At 38.2% G+C, this 24,417-nt stretch overlaps 1 protein-coding gene across 1 annotated transcript in view; it reads left to right on the top strand.

Moving 5' to 3' along the window:
* Positions 1–3,712: 3,712 nt before the first annotated feature.
* LOC121410179 (nascent polypeptide-associated complex subunit alpha-like) overlaps positions 3,713–24,417 on the top strand; it is a 31,460-nt gene continuing 10,755 nt past the window's right edge. Inside the window, exons 1-4 of the mRNA XM_041602091.1 lie at positions 3,713–3,820; positions 12,804–12,883; positions 14,330–14,527; positions 16,944–17,056. Coding sequence (XP_041458025.1) covers positions 12,829–12,883; positions 14,330–14,527; positions 16,944–17,056 — 366 coding nt within the window. The 5' untranslated portion in view covers positions 3,713–3,820; positions 12,804–12,828. The remainder of the gene's footprint in view (positions 3,821–12,803; positions 12,884–14,329; positions 14,528–16,943; positions 17,057–24,417) is intronic.

Below are 24,417 nucleotides of genomic sequence, written 5' to 3'. Positions count from 1 at the left end.
TCAACGATTAAACTGATTTTTTTTTTTATATTCCAACCTAATAAGATGAGATTTCAAATCCCCCAATCGGACATTCGACATTCATTTCCATCTCTCTTTTTCTTATCTTTCTTCCCATCTTTCTCTCTTTTTAATATTATTCTCTTCATATTTTTTCTTCTTCTTTTCCTTTATTTTCTTTCTTTTCCCTCTTCCTCTTTTTTCTCTTTCCCCCATTACATATCCCTATTTCTTTTTCTTTCCTTTCCCCTTTTTTCTCTTTTATTTTTTTTCTTCTCCCCCCTTCCACTCTCTCTCTTTTTATTCTCTTCTTTTCCCCTCTTCCTCTATCTCTCTTTTTTCCTTATCTTTCTTCCCATCTTCCTCTCTATTTAAATATTCTTCTCTTCCTTCCTTTTTTTCTTCTTATTTTTCCTCCTTTTCCTTTCTCCTAGCTTTCTTTTCTTCTCTTCCTTTTCCCTCTTCTCTTTTTTCTCTTCTTTTCCCATCTTCCTCTCTCTTTTTATTATCTCCTTTCCCCTCCCCCCTCTTTTTTGAGCGGGGGGGGGGGGTTGGGTGAGGCAGTTCCCCTCGCCCCCCATGGATCCGCACCTGATAGAACCCCATGGTCTCGTATCATTTGACCTTTGGACCTCTCGATGACATTTGATATATCTGATCATAATTTTACACGCACTGCGGACTATCGGACCCGCGGTCTATCGGACCCGCGGTCTAACGGACCCGCGGTCTAACGGACCCGCGGTCTATCGGACCCGCGGTCTATCGGACCCGCGGACTATCGGACCCGCGGTCTATCGGACCCGCGGTCTAACGGACCCGCGGTCTAACGGACCCGCGGTCTATCGGACCCGCGGACTATCGGACCCGCGGTCTATCGGACCCGCGGTCTATCGGGATGTCCCCGTTGTAAAGGATACTACCATAACCCCCTATGATGATACGTCACAATACAGGGGCCGCGGAACAGTTTTCAAAGTGGGGGGGGGGGGAGCTGAGCCAAAAGTGGGAGGGTGGGGGCTGACCATGCAAAAAATCACAATCGTATGGTCATTTTTACATTGTTGTACATGCTTTTTGAAAAAAAGGGGCTGAACCCCCTCCCCCCGCTTCCGCGGCCCCTGCAATACAATGTGCTCACTCAACCATGAACATACGATATCAAAATTGTGTGTGGAGTGGTTAAATGATGGATAGCAAGCCAGGATAACACCATAAAACTCACCTAAAAAACAACTTTTGTCCAACATTGTATTTGCACAATCTGAAACACGACTCTTGTGACTTTCAAAAATTGTCATTTTTAATTCAATCTTTGATTACTCATGCATGACTCAACCGATCAATCTCATTTCTCGCCAGGAGTTGCATAATGGGTGTAGAAAACCACCTACCAAATATCATATCTCAAAATAATTCCGTTCAAAAGTTACAGCAATTTGATTTAGGGGGGACTTACTTTTTTTGTTGTGTATATATTAACAATTAATGCGAACGCAAATTGCGAGCCAAAATTTTTGATAAACTGTCATGTCATGAAAAGGGGAGTAGTTTGTTGTATAATCAATATAACTCGCCAATCAGCAGCGCTAGCTGATACGTTTTGACAATCAGACCTGAAAAGGGATATTTTGAAAACTTTATGGAATTCACGAAAATAATAGGTACCTGACAAATAAAATTTTGCGAGCGCGTAGCGCGAGCAGAAAATGTTTATTTTCAGACCATAAAACAAAAATTTTTACAGAACACTTTAAAAAAATCAATTTGTAAATCAAACAAAATAATGAAAGTTCGAGTTGAAATATGTTTTGTATATTGAGTTCGAATGCTCGAGCGCCCCATCAAGGTAGCCGTGCTAAAGCCGGGGTAACAATAACAGGGCCCGCTGGGAGAACAGTTTTCGGAACTGAAGTGGCTACCCTGGGTAAATATGCCGCTATTATTATTATTATTATTATAAAATTTGATATTTTAATACTTTGATATTTGATATTTTAAGGCATTTGTGAGCGTCATGCAAGCGCGAGCGAAAATTTTATACAGGGGCATGACAGATTTAATAAAAAAAATCATTTTCCAAGTCTTCCCCTCATCTCAGGTATTTCATTCAATCATCTTCGCCCTCTTATGTTTCCCCTTCTTTTCCTACTCTTTTCCCTTCTTTTTCTTTTTATTTCTTTCCCGCTTTTTTTCTTTTTTTGCCCTGCCAATAGGAAGGAGCCGGGCCCCTCACCCCCTCCCCCGGGGGGGGGGGCACTCGACCAAAAATGTGGTGGGTGTGTGCCGCGGGCGAGACAAAAAACGGGAGCCTTGGAGCGGGCTTATTGTAAAAAGGAGGGTCCTCGAAACGGGCTTCGAAACGACAAATGTTTGTGAAAACGGGGGTCCTTGGAACGGATCGCCAGCGTGTGAGTGCGTATGCATCCCTATGGAACGGTCATGCGTGCATGATGCAGCTAGCGCGGCCTCCGCCGGGGGAGCTCTCCGGCCGCTTTTCACCAAAATTGCAGCTCATTCAATGCGATCGGAGCGGCATAACGAAAAACTATGCGAAGCTTTGGAGCGGATTTCCCTCTTCTTTTTTCTCGATAAGAAGAAAATGCTATGCCTTGGAGCGGCTTTCTTTGTTCTTTTTCTCAACAAGGCAAAAATGCTATGCCTTGGAACGGAAATTTGAGTGTGAAAATGGGTGTCCCTCCGCGGCACATACCCACTATGCATTATATACTGAGTGCCCCCCCCCCCCGACCCCCTCCCCCTGGATCTGCCTATCATGCCTATGATATCTATTATTTCGAAATTCAAGGATGCATGTGTAACATACCAAACATTTTTTTCATATGATGTATTTTTTCCATCATGAAAGACCACAAATAGTGGGGGGGGGGGGGCATTTGATATTGTGCCCCCCCCCTAAAAAAAGTGGGGGACGGGTTCCCCTGGGATTTCCGTCCACGGTGTTTGCAGAATGATGATGACGATCAATGATGATGATGTTGATCATGAAGATGATGATGATGGTGACGATAACGATGATGATCACATTTTTTTAAATGATGTATTTCTGTCCATCATAAAAGACCACAAATAGTGGGGGCATTTGATGTGCTCCCCCCCCCCTTCAAAAAAGTGTGTGTCGGATCGGAGGGGGGACGGGTCCCCTGGGATTTCTGTCCATGGTGCCTGCAGATGATGATAACGACGATCAATGATGATGATGATGGATGATGATGATGATGATGATGCATGGATGATGGATGATGATGATGATGATGATGATGATGATGGATGATGATGATTATGATGATGATTGATGATGATGATTGAGGTTGATGATGATGATGATGATGATGATGACGACGACGACGATAAGCATGATGATGACTGAATTACAGTACTAAATTGTAGGCCTATAATGAAGGAGGTGAATGGTACGGCCCAACATTCCTCCAGACGTCCTTGTTTACATGGGTCTGTATGTGAAGACTATTCAGCCGTCGTATTAATGTTATCTTACACTCAAGGCATTCTAAATATTTAAGATACGATTCACCTATTAATACCGCAGTTTTGTCCTCATCATTAAGATTTTAATCATATTTTTTTAACTTAATAAGTTAATAATTTGTTCAAATCTTTCGTAGCATTGTAGGTTCTTAAAATATACTAAGATTGTTTTTGTTCTAAAAAACTAAAAATCTAATTTTCCTTTTAATATTTCTAATATCCTACATTACACATCGACAAACGTGGATGTCAACTGCAGACCAAAATTGATTCGGTGCACCGAATAAAATCGCATTTTATCAAATTAATCGTAAGTTTGAACCACAATTTATATTAGATAAATTTCTGAATTATCATTCAATGATGTATATGGAATTATACTCTTTCGTTTATAATTGCTTCTTTGATGATATCTGATTAGTTATAGTCTAGTCATAAATTTCGATTGCACAATGGACGTTCATCGTTCACATGTGTAGGCCTAGCAACATATACTAGTACCGTATTAAGCCTTTTACTGTTTTAGGGTGTCAAAAACACAAAAATAATGAAAAAAGGGATCTATTTCGCTAGGAAAACTACGTGTTTAGGGTCGAATTGGAGGGGATGATAAAACAAAACTAAAATGTATTATAAAGAATGTCCTTTTTGTCCCCAACACTTCGTGCTCAGAGAATAGAGTCCAAATCAGGGCGCTAATGCAGTTTCGCACCGGCCGGTTACCAGCATACCTCATCACCAATATTTGTTCCCAAATGTCATGACAAGTCTCTCAGTCACATTTCGATGTCAAGATATCTACCACTTTTCAAAATATCGTGATGGGGAATGACTGTATTTCGGCTTCGATCTCAACGTCGTTGATCGACACGGCGTAGACATAGCTCCGCGGATCGCTTGGATTCACTGTGCACCGTAATGTTGATATGAACTGAAGTTAGCAACCAAATCATGCGAACATAGATTCGCATGCTGCATGCTGGCAGTTTGTTAGCCACATTTTCGCATGATTTGGTTGCTAACTTTAGTTCATATCAACATTACGGTGCACGGTGAATCCAAGCGATCCGCGAAGCGATGTCTACGCCGTGTCGATCAACGACGTTGATATCGAAGCCGAAATACTGCCATTCCCGATCACAATATTTTGAAAAGTGGTGGATATATTGACATCGAAATGTGACTGAGAGACTTGTCATGACATTTGGGAACAAGTATTGGTGATTAGGTGTGCTGGTAATCGGCCGGTGCGAAACTGCATTAGCGCCCCAAATCATGCCAAATTGCGCGAGGTCGGAGGTGTAGTCTGTAGACGGTGGGGTCGTACTAACCCAGGCCAGGGAACTCGAGGCCGCGTAGCTGGCGGGAGCCCAGGATCTTACGTGTAAAGGCAAACTCACCTGACAAGCGTGAAGTATGGTCAAAATAATTCTCCGAACATGCCGAATAAATAGTTAAAACAGAAATCAAGCACTTGCCACGATAATAAAAGGCAGTGTATACAGCCACACGCGTGTGTCTTTACCATCCAGCCACACGCGTGTGGTTATATCCAGAACACCTATCTGTGGATACCGCCACACACCGCCAGTAATAACAGTAAAACACGTATGTAGGTCTGACCGTCTATATCACGATCAAAATAACCTCATTTCTTCATTAAATTCTTACATTCTAAACCCCTTTGATATCCTTAGATCGTTTCAATTTCATTCTCACCGTCTTCTCTCCTTGCTTTTCTTGTCTTGTTACAAACGGTCGTCTGTTAATAACAGCAAATTCTCTTTTTCTACTTGTGTCGATTCTGGCTTCCTTCGCGGTGGCAGACCCATACAGCGTTAGCGCAGTAGTAGACATACACAGTTTGGGTTTCGTACGTACGCACGTACGCGCACATAGCCTAGAGTCAGTAGAGAATCGGCACAAGTAGAAAAAGTGTGGAAATTTGCTATTTAACAGGCGGCCTTTTGTAACAAGACAAGAAAAGCAAGGAAAGAAGACGGTGAGAATGAAATTGAAACAATTTAAAGAAATACTGTTATTACTGGCGGCGTGTGGCGGTATCCACAGATAGGTGTTCTGGATATAACCACACGCGTGTGGCTGGATGGTAAAGACACGCGTGTGGCTGTATACACTGCCTATAAAAAAATATAAGGATGATGATCTAACGAGTGGCAGTTTTTCTGACATCTGCAATGGGCACAGACTGGAACCTCAAAAAACGAAAAGTTCTCTCCTTCCCCGTCTCGATCGACCATTTTTGTTATGAATTGTAACAATATGGCCGATCGAAACGGGTAGAAGGAGAGAACTTTTCGTTTTTTGAGGTTCCAGTGCAGTCTATGACTCTATGAGTCTGTGCCCAGATGTCAGAAAAACTGCCACTCGTTAGACCATCATCCATATAATCGTGGTAAGTGCTTGATTTCTGTTTTAACTATTTATTTATTCGGAGAATTATTTTGACCATACTTCACACTTGTTAGGTGAGTATGCCTTTACATGTAAGATCCTGGCACAACGAACAATTGTCCATAGACTGTGTACAACTGATAGATCGTCTCCGCACAGCGATTCGAAGACCGCTGATTGGTCAATCGCTCAGATCATGTCATGACCAGGTGGTCCCAAAAATAATTCCTTCGGAATGCGTGCGGAAGTATCGATAGCGATAACGATTCCGGTCACATTGTGTACGCAGTAAATGGTCTTGGTTCGTGATCGGATCGCTCCGGTATCGATCAAAAATTATTGAAACTCTGCAATTTCATTCACGCGACGCTCCGAAACCCGGAAGCCAATTGACTTTGTGCATGTTGCGATAGACTCTACAAATTCCAACGAACACGATGGCATATAGACGCTAATTCGTAAGATTTTGACGGAAAAGCAAGAAGTAATCGAAATTTGCTTACCTGTGTGGTATCGGTGAGAAAATAGATCCTCCGAGAATACCTTTCATAATTTATATAAAATATAGGAAAGTGAAATTCTAGGTCGATTTTGGTACGAGGTGATAGGGAATTGCACACTTGTTTTGGTGGAATTCTGTGTGGGGAAATAAAAGGCTTGCACTGCGCATGCTTACTGTACTTTCATTCATAAATTGGTTCTCGGCAGTGGCTGGATGACGTCATGTAATAAGCAAAAATGTACACGACCGCTACGTTCATGCTCCGCTATCCGTTGTACACAATTGTTCACTGTGCCTGGGCTTCCGCCCGCGTAGCGGGTGGGAGTTCCCTGGGTTAGGGTCGTACCAGTTACTAAACCAAATAAGGTAAAGCCGACGACCGAAGGCCCCGTAACAAACATTCCTGTATGATGGTGGGCCCCGCCGAACGATGAGCTAGCTATACACAGCTGGCCGGCCGGCCGGCCGCTAGCGCGCTTTACATATGCTATGTAAGCTGCAGCATAATGGATGAGCGCGAGCTCCGTATGTGTACTACACAAATGTCGCGCGCGCTGTACTGTCCTGGCGAGCGCGCGCGATGCGTAAGTACAGTACTTTGAATGGGAGTGTTTCATAAAGCTGTTCGTCAGTTACGAACAACTTACGAACGACCGGTGATACTTTCTTGGGTGCTAATCAGATTCACATTTAATTACATGTAGCTCAAGAAGGTATTACCAGTCGTGCGTTAAGTCGTTCGTAACTTACGAACAGCTTTATGAAACACCCCCCCCCTCCCTCCGATATATCCGTACAAGTACACTACCAGAGGTTCTTCTACTTGATTTGTTAATATGTACATGTTACATGTTGGATGTCAAATTCAAGACTCAAAGCAATGCAATGATGTGTTATCCTGTCCTGAAGTGATTCTGAAGAATAATGAAACTTTCTTTTAAAACCTTATACAGTGAGTGTTGTCAGACTATTAAAGTTCATTTTTTCTTAAGTAAATAATGTGGTTTGGTAATGAATCTGATTTATAACATCGACTATGGAAAGCCCCCCACGCCGCAAAACTGTAACACCTACAAATAATTTATTACATGCCCCTTAAAAAGTGGCCTTGGTGCCCCTCTGAATGGCCTTGGTGTCCTCTGCTGCCTGGCCTCAGTGAAAAAGTGCCCCTCAAAAAAGTGACCTTGCCCCCCCCCCAAATCCTATTTCGAGGCCTGTATACTGTACGTATGGAGTCACTCCCCACAAACGCCTGGATTTGCTTTACATGCCTTTCCGTAGCGGACAGGATTACCCGTGTTGAACCTAGACCTAAATCACTAATTTTAGTTTTAGTTTTTCGCCCAAAGTTATGTACATGGGCAAGTTTTATGTTTACTCCCATTTTAAGCATTCTTTAGTACTTTTCATTCACTAGTGATAAAAATTGAAAGAAGTTAAGAGCAAGAGCGTTCACTTACCCCGTCTGTTTACTCCATTTTGATTTCTTTTGTTATTGATACCTAGATACACACGTGGTAACACGCGTGCAGAGCTGCAACTTAGATTTAAAAAATATTTGCATTTGTCAATAAAAATCACGATACGTAAAATATTTGTTTCGGTTGATAAATATCATAAAGTAATTTATATGATATTTATCGATTAAAACAAATATTTTGCGATTCCCAAAACGCCCCAGGCTACATACGGGTACAAAACCAGAAACTTTCGCCCCCGAGAATTGTACTTTCCCTAAAAGATCCAGCCCTAAAACATGTACGTGGGGTCCAACTTTATTTCCAACATTTCTGCGATATTGATTTCATTTTTAAAGAAGAAGAATTAGAAAAACGAGAGATTTGTTATGAAAAGATTGGAAGAGCTTACGGCCGTGTTTACGTCGCCATCTTGATTTCTTTGTCTTCCGCTCGGTAACAAAATATTACCGAGTATGCTTGGCGTCTCTTTTAAATTACCCAGGGAACTTCACTACTTTGAATCGAGAATAAAGTCAAAATTAGTGTCATGAAGGTGGGTGCGTTTGTTATGGACAACATTTAATTAAGACAGGGTAGGAATTAATTTTTCGGGGCTACTTTTTTTTTTACATTGGGGCTACCACTGAATATCTTGGGGTTATTTTCAAATTCATGGGGCTACTTTTTTTATCGCTTATCAGCAATTACCTTTTGACATTACGAGACTCACTGTGACGCCTAACAGCTCAGAACATTTTTTTTGCTCCCTGTGGTGGGGGAATGCCCTACAGGCCTTACAATAATCAACAGTGATCCCACAGTTGCCTTCAGCTTCACACACTTCAGATTTGAGCCAATCGAGGCCCCAAGACTTCATTGGCTTATTCAAACATTTAAGAAATCAGATTTAAATGTCTAAGTGTGTTTTGACACCCTCCACATCCCCTTTACAACCACACACACATATGGGCTTATTTATTTTTCATCTTTAAGAACCATGAACCCCCCAAAAAAAAAATCTAAATAAAATAAACATAAAGGAGAGAGGGAGAGATGGAGAAAGAGAATTCAGATCAAATAATAAATTTAGAAAAAAAATAGTTTTTTTTTCATGGTTAGAATCACGGGTGTGGGTGAGTGTTTGTGTGTGATTGTGACTATGATGCACTTGGATTGCATATAAATTATGTTAAAGGAATGAAATCAATATCTTACTCAGTCTATTCAAATTCCAACGCATAGCCACAGGCTATATGTACATGTATTGTAGGTTCATGTACCTTAAGTTTTCGCAAGTTATTTTGAAAACGCAGATCTCCACAGAAAATGCCTTTCATTCTGGGAGAGTCTAAATTCGGTGAAAATGTATTCATTAATAACTTAAATATTAATCACAATGAAGAAATCATAAAGTGTTTTGACAGTTTTCAAAAAGTAACATGAAATCTAAACTCTATCTGAAACAGAAAAATCACCATCACTTAGGCCATTACTGATAGAATTCTCACCCAGAGCTCTGGCAGAGAACGTGAGCTCTAACTGGCTAGCTAACAGCATGCAAGTACCACACTCAAGCGCACGGCGTCCTCCTTTTTTTTTTAGATTGAGCCTTGTTTGATGATTTATTGTCTGATATTTACCCCTCTTCAAGAAAGAAATTAAAAAGTTATAATTCACAACTATAAGCGAAGGGATTTTGGATTATTAAGGCTCCGTTTTGACAAGCTAAGACAGCGACTGTGAGGATAAAAGACTCGCACATCGTATGTGCTGTGAACAGATTTATTTCCTGAGGCTGAGCAATTAGAATTACTATATCACAGAATTGTGATATCCCAAAGGGGAAATGTGTGCATTAGATATTGCACATGGTGAAGTATGGAAAAACCATGGTATTGAAAAAGAGACGCTCTTGGCAATTTGAAACTGTGCTTATCGTAAATTAAAAGTTACTTGATTTTAGCTTTCCAGATATTTAAATTTATACATGTAGGATATGGCTTCGCTGCTTATCCATCTCGCACTCCGACTCGACGATGTCAATAAGCAGAGCTGTCACAATCACCAGCTGATCGCTTACACCGCCTAGTACACATACCGTACGATGCATGTGGTCTCGTTACCAGCTGTGCAGTCTAATCGTGCACGCGTACATAAAGCCATGCGGCAAGTGCGTCAACAATTTAAAAAGCCTGTGCTAAAGACTATGCGTACTCCGCATCCCATATTGCATTGCGCGTTTATTTACAATCGCGAAGCTTCCGGTGTTGCGGAAGGCTCGGATAATGCATCGACCGTTCAACTTGAAGCTGGCAAGGGCAATTTTAAAAGATGCGCTTGCTCCGCCGCCGGAGAACGTAATTGTGTGAAGTATTTTTAACATTGTCGATGGTATTTTATTGGGGCGATTCTAAAACAAATAGTCGCCCCAAAGCATTGGGTTTTGAGAATTTTTAGGGGCGATTTGGGCTGTCATGGGGCGAAATCGCCCGTCGCCCCCGTGTAATTCCGACGCTGAATTAAGATATAATCGCTTCCCATTACTCGCGTCTCATACCCCTTAAACGACATTGCCTGGGCGGCTACGCCCAACCACTCGATGTGTTGTGAACTGGCAGACATTGTACATGTACGGGAGGGGTTACGGCAGGCAGGCCCAGACCCGTCACCGTGTATAAACCGCACCCCTGACTTTTGCTTCTATCCCGCCGAGAAAAAGGTGCGGATAATACACCTTTACTTACGGTAATACATCCTATTGCTGGACACCTTTTTTATTTCAGAAATTCAGTGCTTTTAAAGGACAGTTAGAATTAATGTGAGGGTAAATAAATTCCAGAAAAATTCACACTCAAAAATGTCATGAACTGGTAGTGGTACAGTCAAACAGTGGTAGTCTATATTAAGTTATTGTTTTATATGATCATAACTCGAGTCGTATTACTATTCGTAAATGTATAAATATAAAACTGATATTACTGATAAGCAGATTCCTCATGAAAAATTACCCCTTTTCACCGTCTACCTAAAAAATTCACTGTCTACTTTTGTTTTGATAAGGATTTGAAACAAATGGGATTCTGACCTCAGTGAGACAAAATTTGAGGTGGAAAAAATTACGCTTTTGTTGGTGCTATTTCTTTTGTCCTTTTCCAAAACAAGTCTCTAATATGGTATTGGGAGATTATCTCCCATATTGGAGAGAGTCTCCCATATTGGTCGTGCGCCTCTACTGTTCACTCACCAAATACAGAGACCGAAGTTCTAGCGCAATCGGTTAGAGTTCCATATGCACCCCCCACTAAATTGAACATAAAAACATGGAGAAGGTTCAGAATAATATATCTAGCCTAGCCTGGAGGCTTCTGGGGAGTAAAAGTCATCTACTATACGTAGGCTTACTCCCCACTGATGCCTGGGACACTAAGGTATATTCACCCACGAAGGTTCACAAAACCTGAAAATTTCGCCCTCGATATTTCTACTTTTCCTCTAAAAGGTCTAGCCCTAAAACATGTAAATAGAGTTCAACTTCATTTCCAATATTTCTGCGATATCGATTTTGTTTTTAAAGAAGACTTCATTAAAAAAACAAAAAAAATGTTATGAAAAGATGGGAAGAGCTTACGGCCGTGTTTACGTCACCATCTTGATTTCTTTGTCTTCCGCTTGGCGACAGCACGCAATCGCATGAAATGGGTTATCCATTTGAAATCATCAAAACATAAGAAGGGAAAGAAAAACGATCTTGAGCGATACCATATTAAAATTGCCATTGTCAGAACTGAATTTTACTCCATTCACGGACGGTCATGCTCCAAAACTGATGTAAGGTCATGTTTCAAAACTGATATAGAAACATTGGTTTTCGGCGGGAATATATTACTGAAGAAGATTAATTGATATTGGCGATTATATTGGCAACTAAAACTTAAAAATTTTGTTGGTGAGTCTTACTAAATTTAATGTGTTTTTGTTATAGGAAAGTGGTGAATCAGTGTCCACGGATACCCAAACCCGAAAAATGAAAACCATTTTCCGTCCACGTGAATTTAGGGTCAAAGAACTTAGACCATGTTTTAGGAATCAACATCGAAATCTTAACCTGAGGTTAAGTTTTTGAAATATCATCATAACTTAGAAAATATATGGACCTAGTTCATGAAACTTGGACATAAGGTTAATCAAGTATCACTGAACATCCTGCATGAGTTTTATGTCACATGACCAAGGTCAAAGGTCATTTAGGGTCAATGAACTTTGGCCGAATTGGGGGTATCTGTTGAATTCCCATCATAACTTTAAAAGTTTATGGATCTGATTCATGAAACTTGGACATAATAGTAAGCAAGCATCACTGAACATTTTGTGCCAGAGGCATTCCACTTGTTGAACTTTGCATCTCTGCGTTTACAAAATATCGCGCTCCTGCTAAAAAAAAGAAAATATTAAAATTGCTGAAATTTCACATTTTACGTCTTTAAATCCATGAAATGGCCATGTATTATCCATAATTCCTTGAAATTATTTTGATTTAGTTGAAAACTATCAGAAAAATGAAGAATATTCACCTCTTCCCAACTCATTTGGTAAATATTGTAGTCCTTGAACCTTGAAGAAGTACTCTCCCAAAATGCGTACACGCTGTCCTGGAGAGGGTTGTGCTGTGTCAGGTGCTGCCAGTGCTTCAGGTGATGTGGTGATCCTGTGGTAGTATTCTTGGTGCACTATATACAGTGTGCTAGGTGCAGTGTGCGGGTGGTTCGTGTGTGTCCCTCTTACAGCATCCTAAGGGGAGGGGGAGGCAGCATTTGCTGAATGATAGCTAGGCAATGTTGCTCCCTGGAAGCCAGCATGTAGACTTCCATGGTGTTGCTGTAATTGAATTAATTTTTTATTGGAAATATGTTTTTCAGGAGATATTCATTCAACAAACCAAATATGCCATCAGAAACAACAGAGGCTGTTGTGCAGCCAGAAGAACACAGGGATGATGGTAAGTAGCATATCTATTCTTTCCAAGAAATGTAATTGATGAAAGTATCTATAGGATACTGGGGTCATTAATCAAGAAAATAAAGTTTAAACCTGAGTTAACCCTTCTTTTTTTTTTGATCGCTGATCTTACGATTTTTCAGCTGAGACTGTTCGAATGTTAAATAGAGAAATACATAAGACATTGTGTGTTGCCAAAGACCATGAATTATCATCAACCGCTTTGAGGGTATATTTCCTGATCTACATGTCGATTTATACATGTCTATCAAATTTTTCAAACCTTATTCAAAACCTTTCAAGTAGAGCTAGGAAAAATATGAAGCAGGATTTCTCAATTTTCTTGAATTTATTTTCCATAATTTGGGTGGATGCGTGCAGCCATGTTGTTCCATTTGGTCGAATTTTTGCTGCAAAGTGTTGATGCCCTCTGTTTTCGTTGGTTGCAAAAAAATCAGTATTGCTGTGCACATGCACCTTGATGTGATCACTATCAGGATATATAACATTACTGGCTGATAAATTCAAGCAAGGAAATTGAGAAATCCTGCTTCATACCAATATTTACATAGCCATTCTTGGTTGAAATGTATTATTTGAAAAATTGTTTAAGTAGGTCTAGATAAGGAAATAAGTCTTATAGTGGTTGATATACTCAATCGTTGGTGATACTGAATTTCTTGTGTATTTCTTTTGTTGATGCACCGGTCTGGACAAATTTACACCTGTGACTGCCATCATAATTGGCACCTACATGTATGGACCGCCTGGTTTTACTCGGGCTTGAAATACTTTCACTGAAGACAATGCTTTTTTTTCATTGTCAGTCTAGTGCTTGAGAGTGGGCTATGATTTTGTGATGTGTATTATGCTTAGGTCACTTTAGGTGACAGATTTTTTTTATTAGCAGCCATGAAAACTTGTGCATGGCATAAATCCAAGATTGCTGCCACTTTTCCCTGAAAACTAATATTTTTGTCTAATTTCAAAATTTCATTGAAATTCTCTAATTTGGGATTGACATACTTCATAACCATAGGACAGACTGTTTAGGGAAGTGTATACAGATTATTGTAGACTTTTGCAAATATGGGAGCTTTTTTGTAAAGTCAGTTACACAAACAAAATTGCAAACAAGTTAGTTAATGATTACAAGGTGGCAGTGAGCTTGAATTCGGTTCTGTCAAGGGGCCCTGGCTCGCTGTGCTTGCCAGGCCAAATTCGCTTTGCTAATTACAATATCTCTCACTTCGCTTGGGAAGCAGCTGCCAGGGCATCGACAAGAGGCTAGATCAAGAGTTGAACTCTGTATTCCTGTCCTCGAACTAACCAAAAATCTTTATGCCCTGCATTTCATTTTGTGAATTAAACTTTTGAGATTTATTTTCCTGAATTTAGTAGATCCTGACTGATAGCATCTGTATTTGTTCTTTTTATTTACATGTAGTTGATTCATCAGGATCAGATACTGACAGCGAGGATTCCACACATGAAATGGATCAGGACACCCCTGTCTCCTCCGAACAGGCCGACTTACATGCACAGTTTGAATCAGGAGAGGAGCCAAGTAGTAAAGCAAGGCAGAGCAGAAGTGAAAAGAAAGCACGAAAAGCGATATCAAAACTTGGTCTTAAAGCTATAACAGGTTAGCAGGTCATCTCAGTGTAACCCTTGGTGTAGCGGGGGGGGGATCTTCTTGTTTAGCCCTCATCACTATTTTTGTGATAAATCTGAAACGCAAAAAGATTGCATGGTGACATTCCATTTATAAGGTTTTTTTTCTCTCAAGTCTCCTAAAAAAAATGCATGTCAGACCCCGAAATTGGTCTGCAGAGCTGCCAACCAGTATGTTTTTGGTGTATTTAGTACGTTTTTGCAACCAAAATATGACGGTATGATTTTTCTTTAAAAGATATAGTTTTGTAAAAAAAAAAATTAAATCATAATTTGAGAAAAATCATTTCTGTATGTCTCTATATTTCATAGAACTTTCTCAAATATGTTAATTGGATCAATGTAATTTCAGGTAACTTGTTTTTGTCTCACCTGCATAGCAGAGTGAGACAACAATGCGTGTCATAAAAAAAACGGGACAGCTTTGAAAAGTCTAAAACTTTTGTTTCAAATTATGATCTCTATTGGTGTCAATACGTGCTCTGGAGTCTTATCCTTCAAATGCCATTAAATAATTTAGTTTCGTTCATGCTTGAGCGAATACAGAATGTTTTCGTCTGGGGTAAAAAAGGAGGCTTGTGCCAAAATGGCATAAAATGATAAATATGATGGTCAGACTTCTTGCTAATCAGCAGACTTCCTCTTAACCTTTACCTTATCTTTGCCATAATTTTTGAATTATGCAGTCAAAACTCATTTCCAAATCTACTTATTTGCTTTAATACTTCTGTTGTTCCTTTTTAATTTGTTCTCTTTTTGCTTTGAATATTCCTTCTTTAAGCAAGAACATAAAAAAAAAATGGAGTATGGGAGAGCATGTTTTTTTCCAAATCCTTTCATTGTGTGCTACAAAGGTTATGGTGTCTTTGAACAGTTGCATACTGAGGGATGGGAGCTAGGGGTGCTTCCCTCCCCCCCAAAAAAAAAAAATATGACCAAGGAAAAAAAAGTGGAAAGGAAAATAACAGAAAACATAGAAAGTGAAATACGATATCATTTTCTGAATATTATGTCAAAATCACAAATTGGATATTTTGATAAAAAGTGGAAATTTTTGTTTGCTCGCTTTACAACTTTTTAATACATTTTCCCCATTCTGCCATATCTTGCTCCTTCAAAATGGACTTAATATACCATTGCCATTGAAAGACATGAATCCTTTCCTGTTTGTCCTGTCAAGCACATAATTCAACTTGGTGAAGGATTCAATAACCCCTTGAAAATAGGATTCATGTCTTTTATAGGTACCATAACATAATTTGTTTCACATAATAATTACTAAAGGTACCATAACATAATCTGTTTCACATATGAAAGGATTTAAATAATTACAAATTCTCCCAATTAATAATGCAAGTCTTGGGTTGACAAAAAGTCTCTTCTTTTCGTACTTATGAAGGAAAATTCAAAGGTAAAAGAAGTTTAAATGAAAAACAATATGATTCAGGTATATGAATAAATTTGTAAATGAAATTTGACAGCATAATTCGAAAATTATAACAAAGATAATTAAAAGATTAAGAGGAAGTCTGCTGATTAGCCACAAGTCTAATCATCAAATTTCTCATTTCTGCCATTTTGGCGCAAGCCTCGTTTTGAACCCCCGACAAATACGTCCCGTGTTCACTCAAGCATGAATAATTTTTTTTTTTAAATGGCATTTCAAAGAAAAGCTCTGAGCATCTATTAACATCAAAATATAGATATAATAATTTGAAAAAAAAAATTTATAGACTTTTCAAAACTGTCCCTTTTTTTCTGATACGCACTGTGAGCGGCGGTGGCTTCAACACCAAATCTTAACCGAAGGTTAAGTTTTTGAAATGACAGCATAACTTAAAAATATATGGACCTAGTTCATGAAACTTGGCTAAAAGGTTAATCAAGTATCTCCGAACATCCTGCATGAGTTTCACGTCACATGACCAAGGTCAAAGGTCATTTAGGGTCAATGAACTTCGGCCGAATGGGGACATTTGTTGAATTACCATCATAACTTTCAAAGTTTATAGATATAGTTTTTGAAATGTGGATATAGGGGTAATGAAGTACATGTATCACTGACAAGTTTTAGGTCACATGATCAAGGTCAAATATCAATGAACGTAGTATGGTATCATTATATGAATGGTGTTTTTTGTGAATAATTATTTTATAATTTATAGTAGTTTTCAAAGTCAGCACTACTGCTATATTTAATTGCGTGATGCAGGTGAGACGGCCAGAGGCATTCCACTTGTTCATTCCCAGAGGTTGGTATGTCTGGTCATGAGTTTGAATTTGTGTACACATCCAATGCAAATTCTGTTTGTAGCAAAAATGTGATGACGCATCGACACTGGTGTACAAAAAAATAACTTTTTTTCTCACCATTCTCTTTCTTACAGGTGTTCAGAGAGTCACGATACGTAAATCAAAAAATATTTTATTTGTGATCCAGAGGCCGGAAGTCTTCAAAAGCCCTGCATCTGATACGTACATAGTATTTGGAGAGGCAAAGGTTTGTATCAATAAATGGTTTATTATGTTCCATGGCATTTGTTCTGGCAGCAAGTTCTTTTATTCCAGGGAGAATCAACATGTTAGCCAAACATGCAATCCTCACCTTTAAAAAAAAGGTTAACCTTCGCATACTCTAATTCTCATAAATTTTTGTCTTGCCTTAACCAAGTTCAGCAGAGACCTTGTAATCACTTTTCCTGTTCGTTTGTTAGTCCTTTGGTCTGTTAAGCCAGCCTGACACTTGCATGATTTTGTGTCACGCATTGGCACGACTCAAGTCGTGCCAGTGCGCAAACTAGTCGTGAACTGGCGTGAAGTGTGCGTAAACATGCCTTGACACGTTGTGACTGCGTGCCATGTCGGGACGAGAATTTTGAAATGTTCAAAATTTTGGTCACGACTAAATTTAGCAACCAGGTCGTGAACTATGCGTAAACCGTTCGTGAACTCGTCGGGAGGATGCGTGGCAGTGTGCGCCATGCCACGACTGTCATGAATAGTTCACGAACGGCTCACATCGAGTTCACGAATAGTTCAGCATGACACCGTCCGAATTGCACAAACTCGTCGTGCCAATGCGGGAAGTGCGTAAACTATGCGTGAACTCGTGCCAGTTTGTGTCAATAAGGACACTGACGGGCGCCGTTTGTGAACTCGTCGTGAACTATGCGTGAACAAGTCGTAAACAGTGCGGGAGCCTCCCAGTTCGTGCCCCAAAATGGCACGACTTGCCACTACAAAATTGGGCCAAAAGTCGTGCAAGTGTCAGCCTGGCTTTAGTCTGTAGTTCTGTTACAAAAATGTTCAAGTTTTTGTTCAACTTGCTCTCATTTCTTTATTTTCTCATCAATTATGTTCATACTAAGTACATATGATCTTTGGGTAATGCCGCAGGTGAGCTATTGAGAATGATGAGGACAAAGATGACATAGGGGTCAAATGATAAGGATATATCCATCCTTTTTGTCTCACCTGCAGAGCAGAGTGAGACTAGGCACCGCTTTTCCAAAGGCGGCGGCGTCAACAATATTAATGGTTAAGTTTTTTAAATGACAGCATAACTTAGAAAGTATATGGACCTAGTTCATGAAACTTAGACATAAGGTTAGGACATAATGTCAATCAAGTATTACTGAACATCCTGCATGAATTTTATGTCACCATGACCATGGTCAATGATCTTTGGCTATGTTGGGGGTATTTGTTGAATTACCATCATAACTTTGAAAGTTTATGGATCTGATTCATAAAATTTGGACATAACAGTAATCAAGTATTACTGAAGATCCTGTGCATGTTTCAGGTCACACAACCAAGGTCATTTAAGGTCAATGAACTTTGGCCAAGTTGGGGGTATGTGTTTAATTACCATTATAACTTTGAAATTTTATGGATCTGATTCATAAATCCTTGACATAAGAGTAATCAAGTATCACTGAACATCCTGTGCGAGTTTCAGGTGGCATGACCAAGGTCGAAGGTCATTAAGGTCAATTAACTTTGGCGATGTGGGAGGTAATTATTTAAGGGATGGTCCAGGCTGGGGATATTTATATCTTAATAAAGAGTAAAATTCATAGAGCAAAGTGATGAAAATTTGACCAATATTGGATAACAGATAACAAAGTTATTGAATTCTAAAGATTTGTATTATTCCGTTAAAACAGTTCTAGGCATGCCTTCATGAATATTCATTAGGTGGGCTGATGATGTCATATCCCCACTTGCTCTTGTATTTTATTTCATGAAATGAGGTTTATTCAAAAAAAATTCTATGAAGAACTAAAATGATTGGATTGACAACTGATTAAGTCCATTGCCGCAACTTATTTCATCATAAAGGAGGCATATCATTTAAACATGTATGAAAAAATGAACCAATTATGATTTCATGTAATAACATAAGAAAAAGGAAAGTGGGGATATGACTTCATCCCACCTAATGAATATTCATGATGAATATGTTATCACAAAATATTGATAAACTTTAAAATTCAGTAACTTTGTTATTTGTGGTCTGACTTTGACTGTGATGAAATTTTCAGTATTTCGCTCAGGGAAGTTTACTCTATTTAGATATAAATATTTTCAGCCAAGACCATCCCTTTAAATTACTGTCATAACTTGCAAAGTTTATGGATATAGTTAATGAAGTGTGGGCATAGGGGCAATCAGGTATCAATGACAAGTCTTAGGTCACATGATCAGAGTCAAATGTCGGTTATTGTCATTCATAGATAAGAGGTTATTTCTCATTTTATTGATTTATTCATTTGATTTTATATCTTTTATGACTAAAATAATGGCCAGTGATTTTTGATAACAAAAACTTGAAATAAAAGATAAACAATAAAATACACTGATGAAATGGATTTATTACCAGAAATGTTTTTAAGAGAACGATTGTGAGGAATATCATAAAGAATATTTACACCAACAGTTACCATTCCAGGAGCTTTAGGTAATAGTGAATTAGATCAAATAGTCTGATTTCATGAATAAGCTAGCGGGCGATTCCACACTAGAACTTCAAAAATATCATAAATTTCAACATGCTTTCAATTAGTCATAAGTAGTGTAATATTTTACTATGATACCTAAATTTTATGAAAATTATGAGTTTTAACCAAAAGTGAAGACAGATATAGTTTTAATTGGGGGGAACAATGGAATTTTGAATTTTCAGTAATTTTGCTCATTGAATAGTCAAGTACAAACACCGCCTGAAACAATTATTTGCAAAGCAAGAGAAAATTGAATATATTGCTGGTCAATAGAATAATATATCATTGATGGTTCCAAATAATATCTACAACAATATCATGATCCATAATGGGGGCAGCCCTGATTTTTCCTAACCTATTTTTTGCAATGTCCCGTACGACACATGATAATGCAAAAGTTTTTCCTACAATTTTATTTATGATGATGCAATTTCATAAAATCAGTTTCTCTTTGTTTGACCCATGGGTGATCGATTTATCCCATAAGGTTCTAATTACTGCCTTTCATTTTTCAATTATTGTCCTATTAAAAGTTGTCCCGTACGACACACGCTGTGTCGTACGGGACATGTCCCGTACGACACACAATATAATAATGCATTTAATTGCAGGATTTGGATTCAGAAACCATGAATAGTAGGCATATTTAAATTCATTTAATTGATTTAACATAAAGTGAACTGAAAAAGTCCTTTGTTTATCTCCATAGAACATGAAAAATGTGATTCTAAACATTTTAATTGATTTCATGTAGGCTTATTCTTTTGTGAATCCCTTCAGCTAAACTGGTGATTTTCACTGATCAGAGCAGGTTAATTTCTTTTCATTGAGCATGAAAAGAAAACTTTTATAATTATTTTAACCTAGCCTGGAAGATGACTTCCTCTTGCATGCTAATGTGGAATTATTATAAGATGTAAAAAATACATATCTATCATCATGATCATCTATTTGGACTTCCCTTGATGATCACTATTTTTTTATATACAGTATTGAAACTCCTTACTTTTTCAAGTTGTAAACAAAATCTGGAAAATAAGACAAACCATATGGTTTCATTAAATGCAGATGGGTTTGAAAAAGTAGAACCGCATTTCTTTAGAAACAAAATTGTGGAATTACAAGTGACAGTTGTGACATATATCATGTAGATATACATTTTATATAAAAAATTATAACATTTTGCCCCATAATTTTCACAAAGTTTCATTCATTCATTGTTTAAATAGTGTTTGAAAATCATCAATTAATTCTCTAAAATATAACTTCACACAAAACCTCAAGTTTTTCAGCTCGTAAAAATGCTGTGAACACTTGTACATTTCCCATTATGAAAAAAATTATAACATATTGCTCCCAATTGTATATATTGAGGTTACTCAATTATATTGTCCTGAATGACTACTTATTATTATATTTTTTCATAAAAAGGGAAAAATTTAGGGGCAATGCTCCTTCTGATTGATAAAAAGTTATTTTTTTTTACTCAGGCTGCCCAGTACAACACGCAAGTGCCTGTACAACACACAAGTGTCCCGTATGACACACAAGTGTCCCGTACGAGAAGTGTCCTGTACAACACACAATTGTCCCGTACGACACATTATTTTGTTTATGATATATTGACAGAAATATTCAACTAATAGCGGTTTCTAACCCAATGAATGTCTTAGTTTGATAGAATTATCATTATCATCAGCCAAATAATGTGATTGAAGAAGTCAAAGTGACATAAAGTAAGTAAGTTTGGCTTCAATTTAGAGATGTCCCGTACGACACATTTTGAATGTCCCGTACGCCACAATGTTCTCAAAATTTTAATTTGCTTTATTTATTCATGAATGTTTATTTTGCTTTCTTTTATAAATGTATTTGTTCTTGGGTAATTTAGTGTCAATTTGAGTTCAGTTTCTATGAAATTTATTTGCCCAACTCACAGACTTTTGAGTACAAACTTGAGGTTTCTAAAAAAGCCACTTTTTCTGCGTCCGTACGACACATTACTATTTTAAATCTATATCATACAGGATGTGAATTCAAGTCATGTTAAGTCTTGGTTTTTCTAACACTCTGGTAGTACTTGATGATCACCTATAGTTACTGGAATATTTTTAGTTTTTTCTTGTCAAAAACTGTCAAATGCTCTCTAAATGTCCCGTACGACACGTATGGAATCACCCTAGCATACCATGGGGGAAATACAGTGGAGCTTAGGGCAATGTAGACCTCGAAATGCTCATTGCCCTTGAAACTAAAAAAAAATGAAAGTTCCCATTCGTTGCCATGTTAAGCTTACCCAATGCTGCTGATTGGGTCAGTAAGTTGTGGAAAGTAGCCCCTGAAAATATCGGGCGTAACATTGTCAAAATCTAATAGACTGCTTGGTATTATCAGAAGAACTTTTGTACATTTGGATAAGACCTCTATTAAGCTTTTGTTTAAGGGTATTATTCGCCCTATCTTAGAGTATGTCCAGGCTGCGTGGTCACCGTATAAGCTGGGTGAGCAGAGGCGGTTAGAGAGTGTCCAATGTAGAGCTACTAAATGTATCCCAGGTATTAAGCACCTATCATACTTTGAACGTCTTCCCCTCCTGAAATTGCCATCACTCGGTCACAGACGTAAAAGAGGTGACATGATTGACGTGTACAAATATCTGCATAGTTACTATGATTCAAGTTCTGAGCTTTTCTATCTGAGACGTGGTATAACATGTGGTCATTCCTTAAAGCTAGAGAAAAGATATCCGCGTCTTGATGTGCATAAGTTTTTCTTTGCTAACCGAGTGATAGATGTGTGGAACAGTCCCCCAGAAGATGTAGTTGCTGCTTGTTCAGTGATTGCTTTTAAGAATAGACTGGATATGCATTGGGAGAAGATTGCCTATGACTTTAAGTAATTTTTGTTTCTTGTGTGTTTCCATGGAATTTTTCACTGTCTACAATACCCCTGCCACTCCTCCATGCCAACATAAGTAGCGCATCTAATTTTGTCTGAAGGAGAGCAGCAACAGACTTTTCTACTTTGATCGATGAACACGCTTATTCCTACAACATCGTTTGTAAACTAAACATAAATTCGTAATTTCGGATATTCAGAAGGTTCGTTATTCCGAAGGTTTGTATATCCGAAGGTTCGTAATTCCGACAGTTCATTAGTCCGAAAACGAAATGAGGTTCGTAATACCGAAGGTTCGTTAGTCCGAAAACGAAGTGAAGTTCCTAATTCCGAAGGCTCATTAATCCGAAAACGAAACAAGGTTCGTAATTCCGAAGGTTCGTTAGCCCGAAAACGAAATGATTAACGAACCTTATTTCACTTTTGGACTGACGAACCCTCGGAACAAGGAATCATATTTCGTTTTCGGATTAACTAACCTTCGGAACAACGAACCTTATTTCGTCTTCGAATTAACGAACCTTCAGAACATCAAACCTTATTTCATTTTCTGATTATCAAACTGTCAGAATAACGAACCTTCGGAATAACTCCACAAATGTTTGAGTTAACAAACCCTTATGCGTTTCTGGATTAACGAACATTGAGGGATAGGCAATTTACGTGTTTCAGAATTATGAACCTTCAGAATAAAGAACCTTCGAATTACGAAGTGTAACAGAAAATATAATTTTTTTTGCCTGTATCATAAACGATTCAAATGAAATAAAATACATGATTTTTGTGCCCCGGCAGACGAAGTCTGGAGGGGGCATAAAGTGTTGCCCCTGTCCTTCCATCCGTTCCCCACTTGGTTTCCGGGTAATAACTCGAAAAATATTCAATGGATTTAAAAAAAATTTGGTGTGTAGGTTAATGACTCCAAAATACAGGCGAACTTTTATTTTGGAGTCCACAGGTCAAAGGTCACAGCTCATTGAATATGCGAGGTGGTTTCCGTATGATAACTTTTGAAATATTCTGTGGTTTTAAAAAAATATTTGGTGTCTGGATAGATGACACCAAAGTGCAGTCAGGTCAATTGACCTGACTCATATTTTCTGTCAGAGATTATTATGGAAAAGATGGGTCTTGAGGTCAAAGGTCTAAATTTGTTAATTATATGCATATTGGTTTTTGCACAATATGAAGTTCAATCATATTGAATGAATTTCTAATCGCGTTAAGCAGGGGTATCTGTGTCCTTTGGACACATCAAATTTCTAGTTTACAAATATATAGATCTTTATTGATTTTCAAGATTATAAGATATTAATTTATTGAAGTTTAGATGCAACCCCATAGAAAATGTCATTCTCTATCAGCATGCAAAAGTCTGAATCAAAATGGGTTTAAAGGACAAGTCCACCCAAACAAAAACTTGATTTGAATAAAAAGAGAAAAATTCAACAAGCATAACAATTAACACTGAAAATTTCATCAATATTGGATGTAAAATTATGACATTTTAAAGTTTCGCTTCATTTCACAAAAAAAGTTATATGAACGATCCAGGAACATCAAAATGAAAGTGTCATTCCTCCTTGAACATGTGGAATTCCATTATTTTAATATTTCGTGCTTCAGGCAAGGACGGGTCCTAATCATCAAATTCGTGAATTGAAATATTGTATAATTCAAACAATAAAAAACAAAAGAAATAGCGAGTGAGTGACATCATCGACTCTCTCATTTGGATGTAACAGGCTCGTTCATAACACTATTTTGTTAAAGATAAGCAAAACTTTGAAATGTCATAACTAATTTTACATCCGATTTTGATGAAATTTTCAGCATTGTGCTTGTCTGATTTTTCTCTATTGATTCAAACCAACATTTTTCTGAGGTGGACTTGATCTTTAACTATTAGGGTTAAACTTTGAGGTTGTGGGGGGTACTAGGTGTATTGTTTGTGGTA

Source organism: Lytechinus variegatus, chromosome 3 (assembly GCF_018143015.1).
Source record: "Lytechinus variegatus isolate NC3 chromosome 3, Lvar_3.0, whole genome shotgun sequence".
NCBI lineage: Eukaryota > Metazoa > Echinodermata > Echinoidea > Temnopleuroida > Toxopneustidae > Lytechinus > Lytechinus variegatus.
This window is presented reverse-complemented; position numbering and strand designations above follow the sequence as displayed.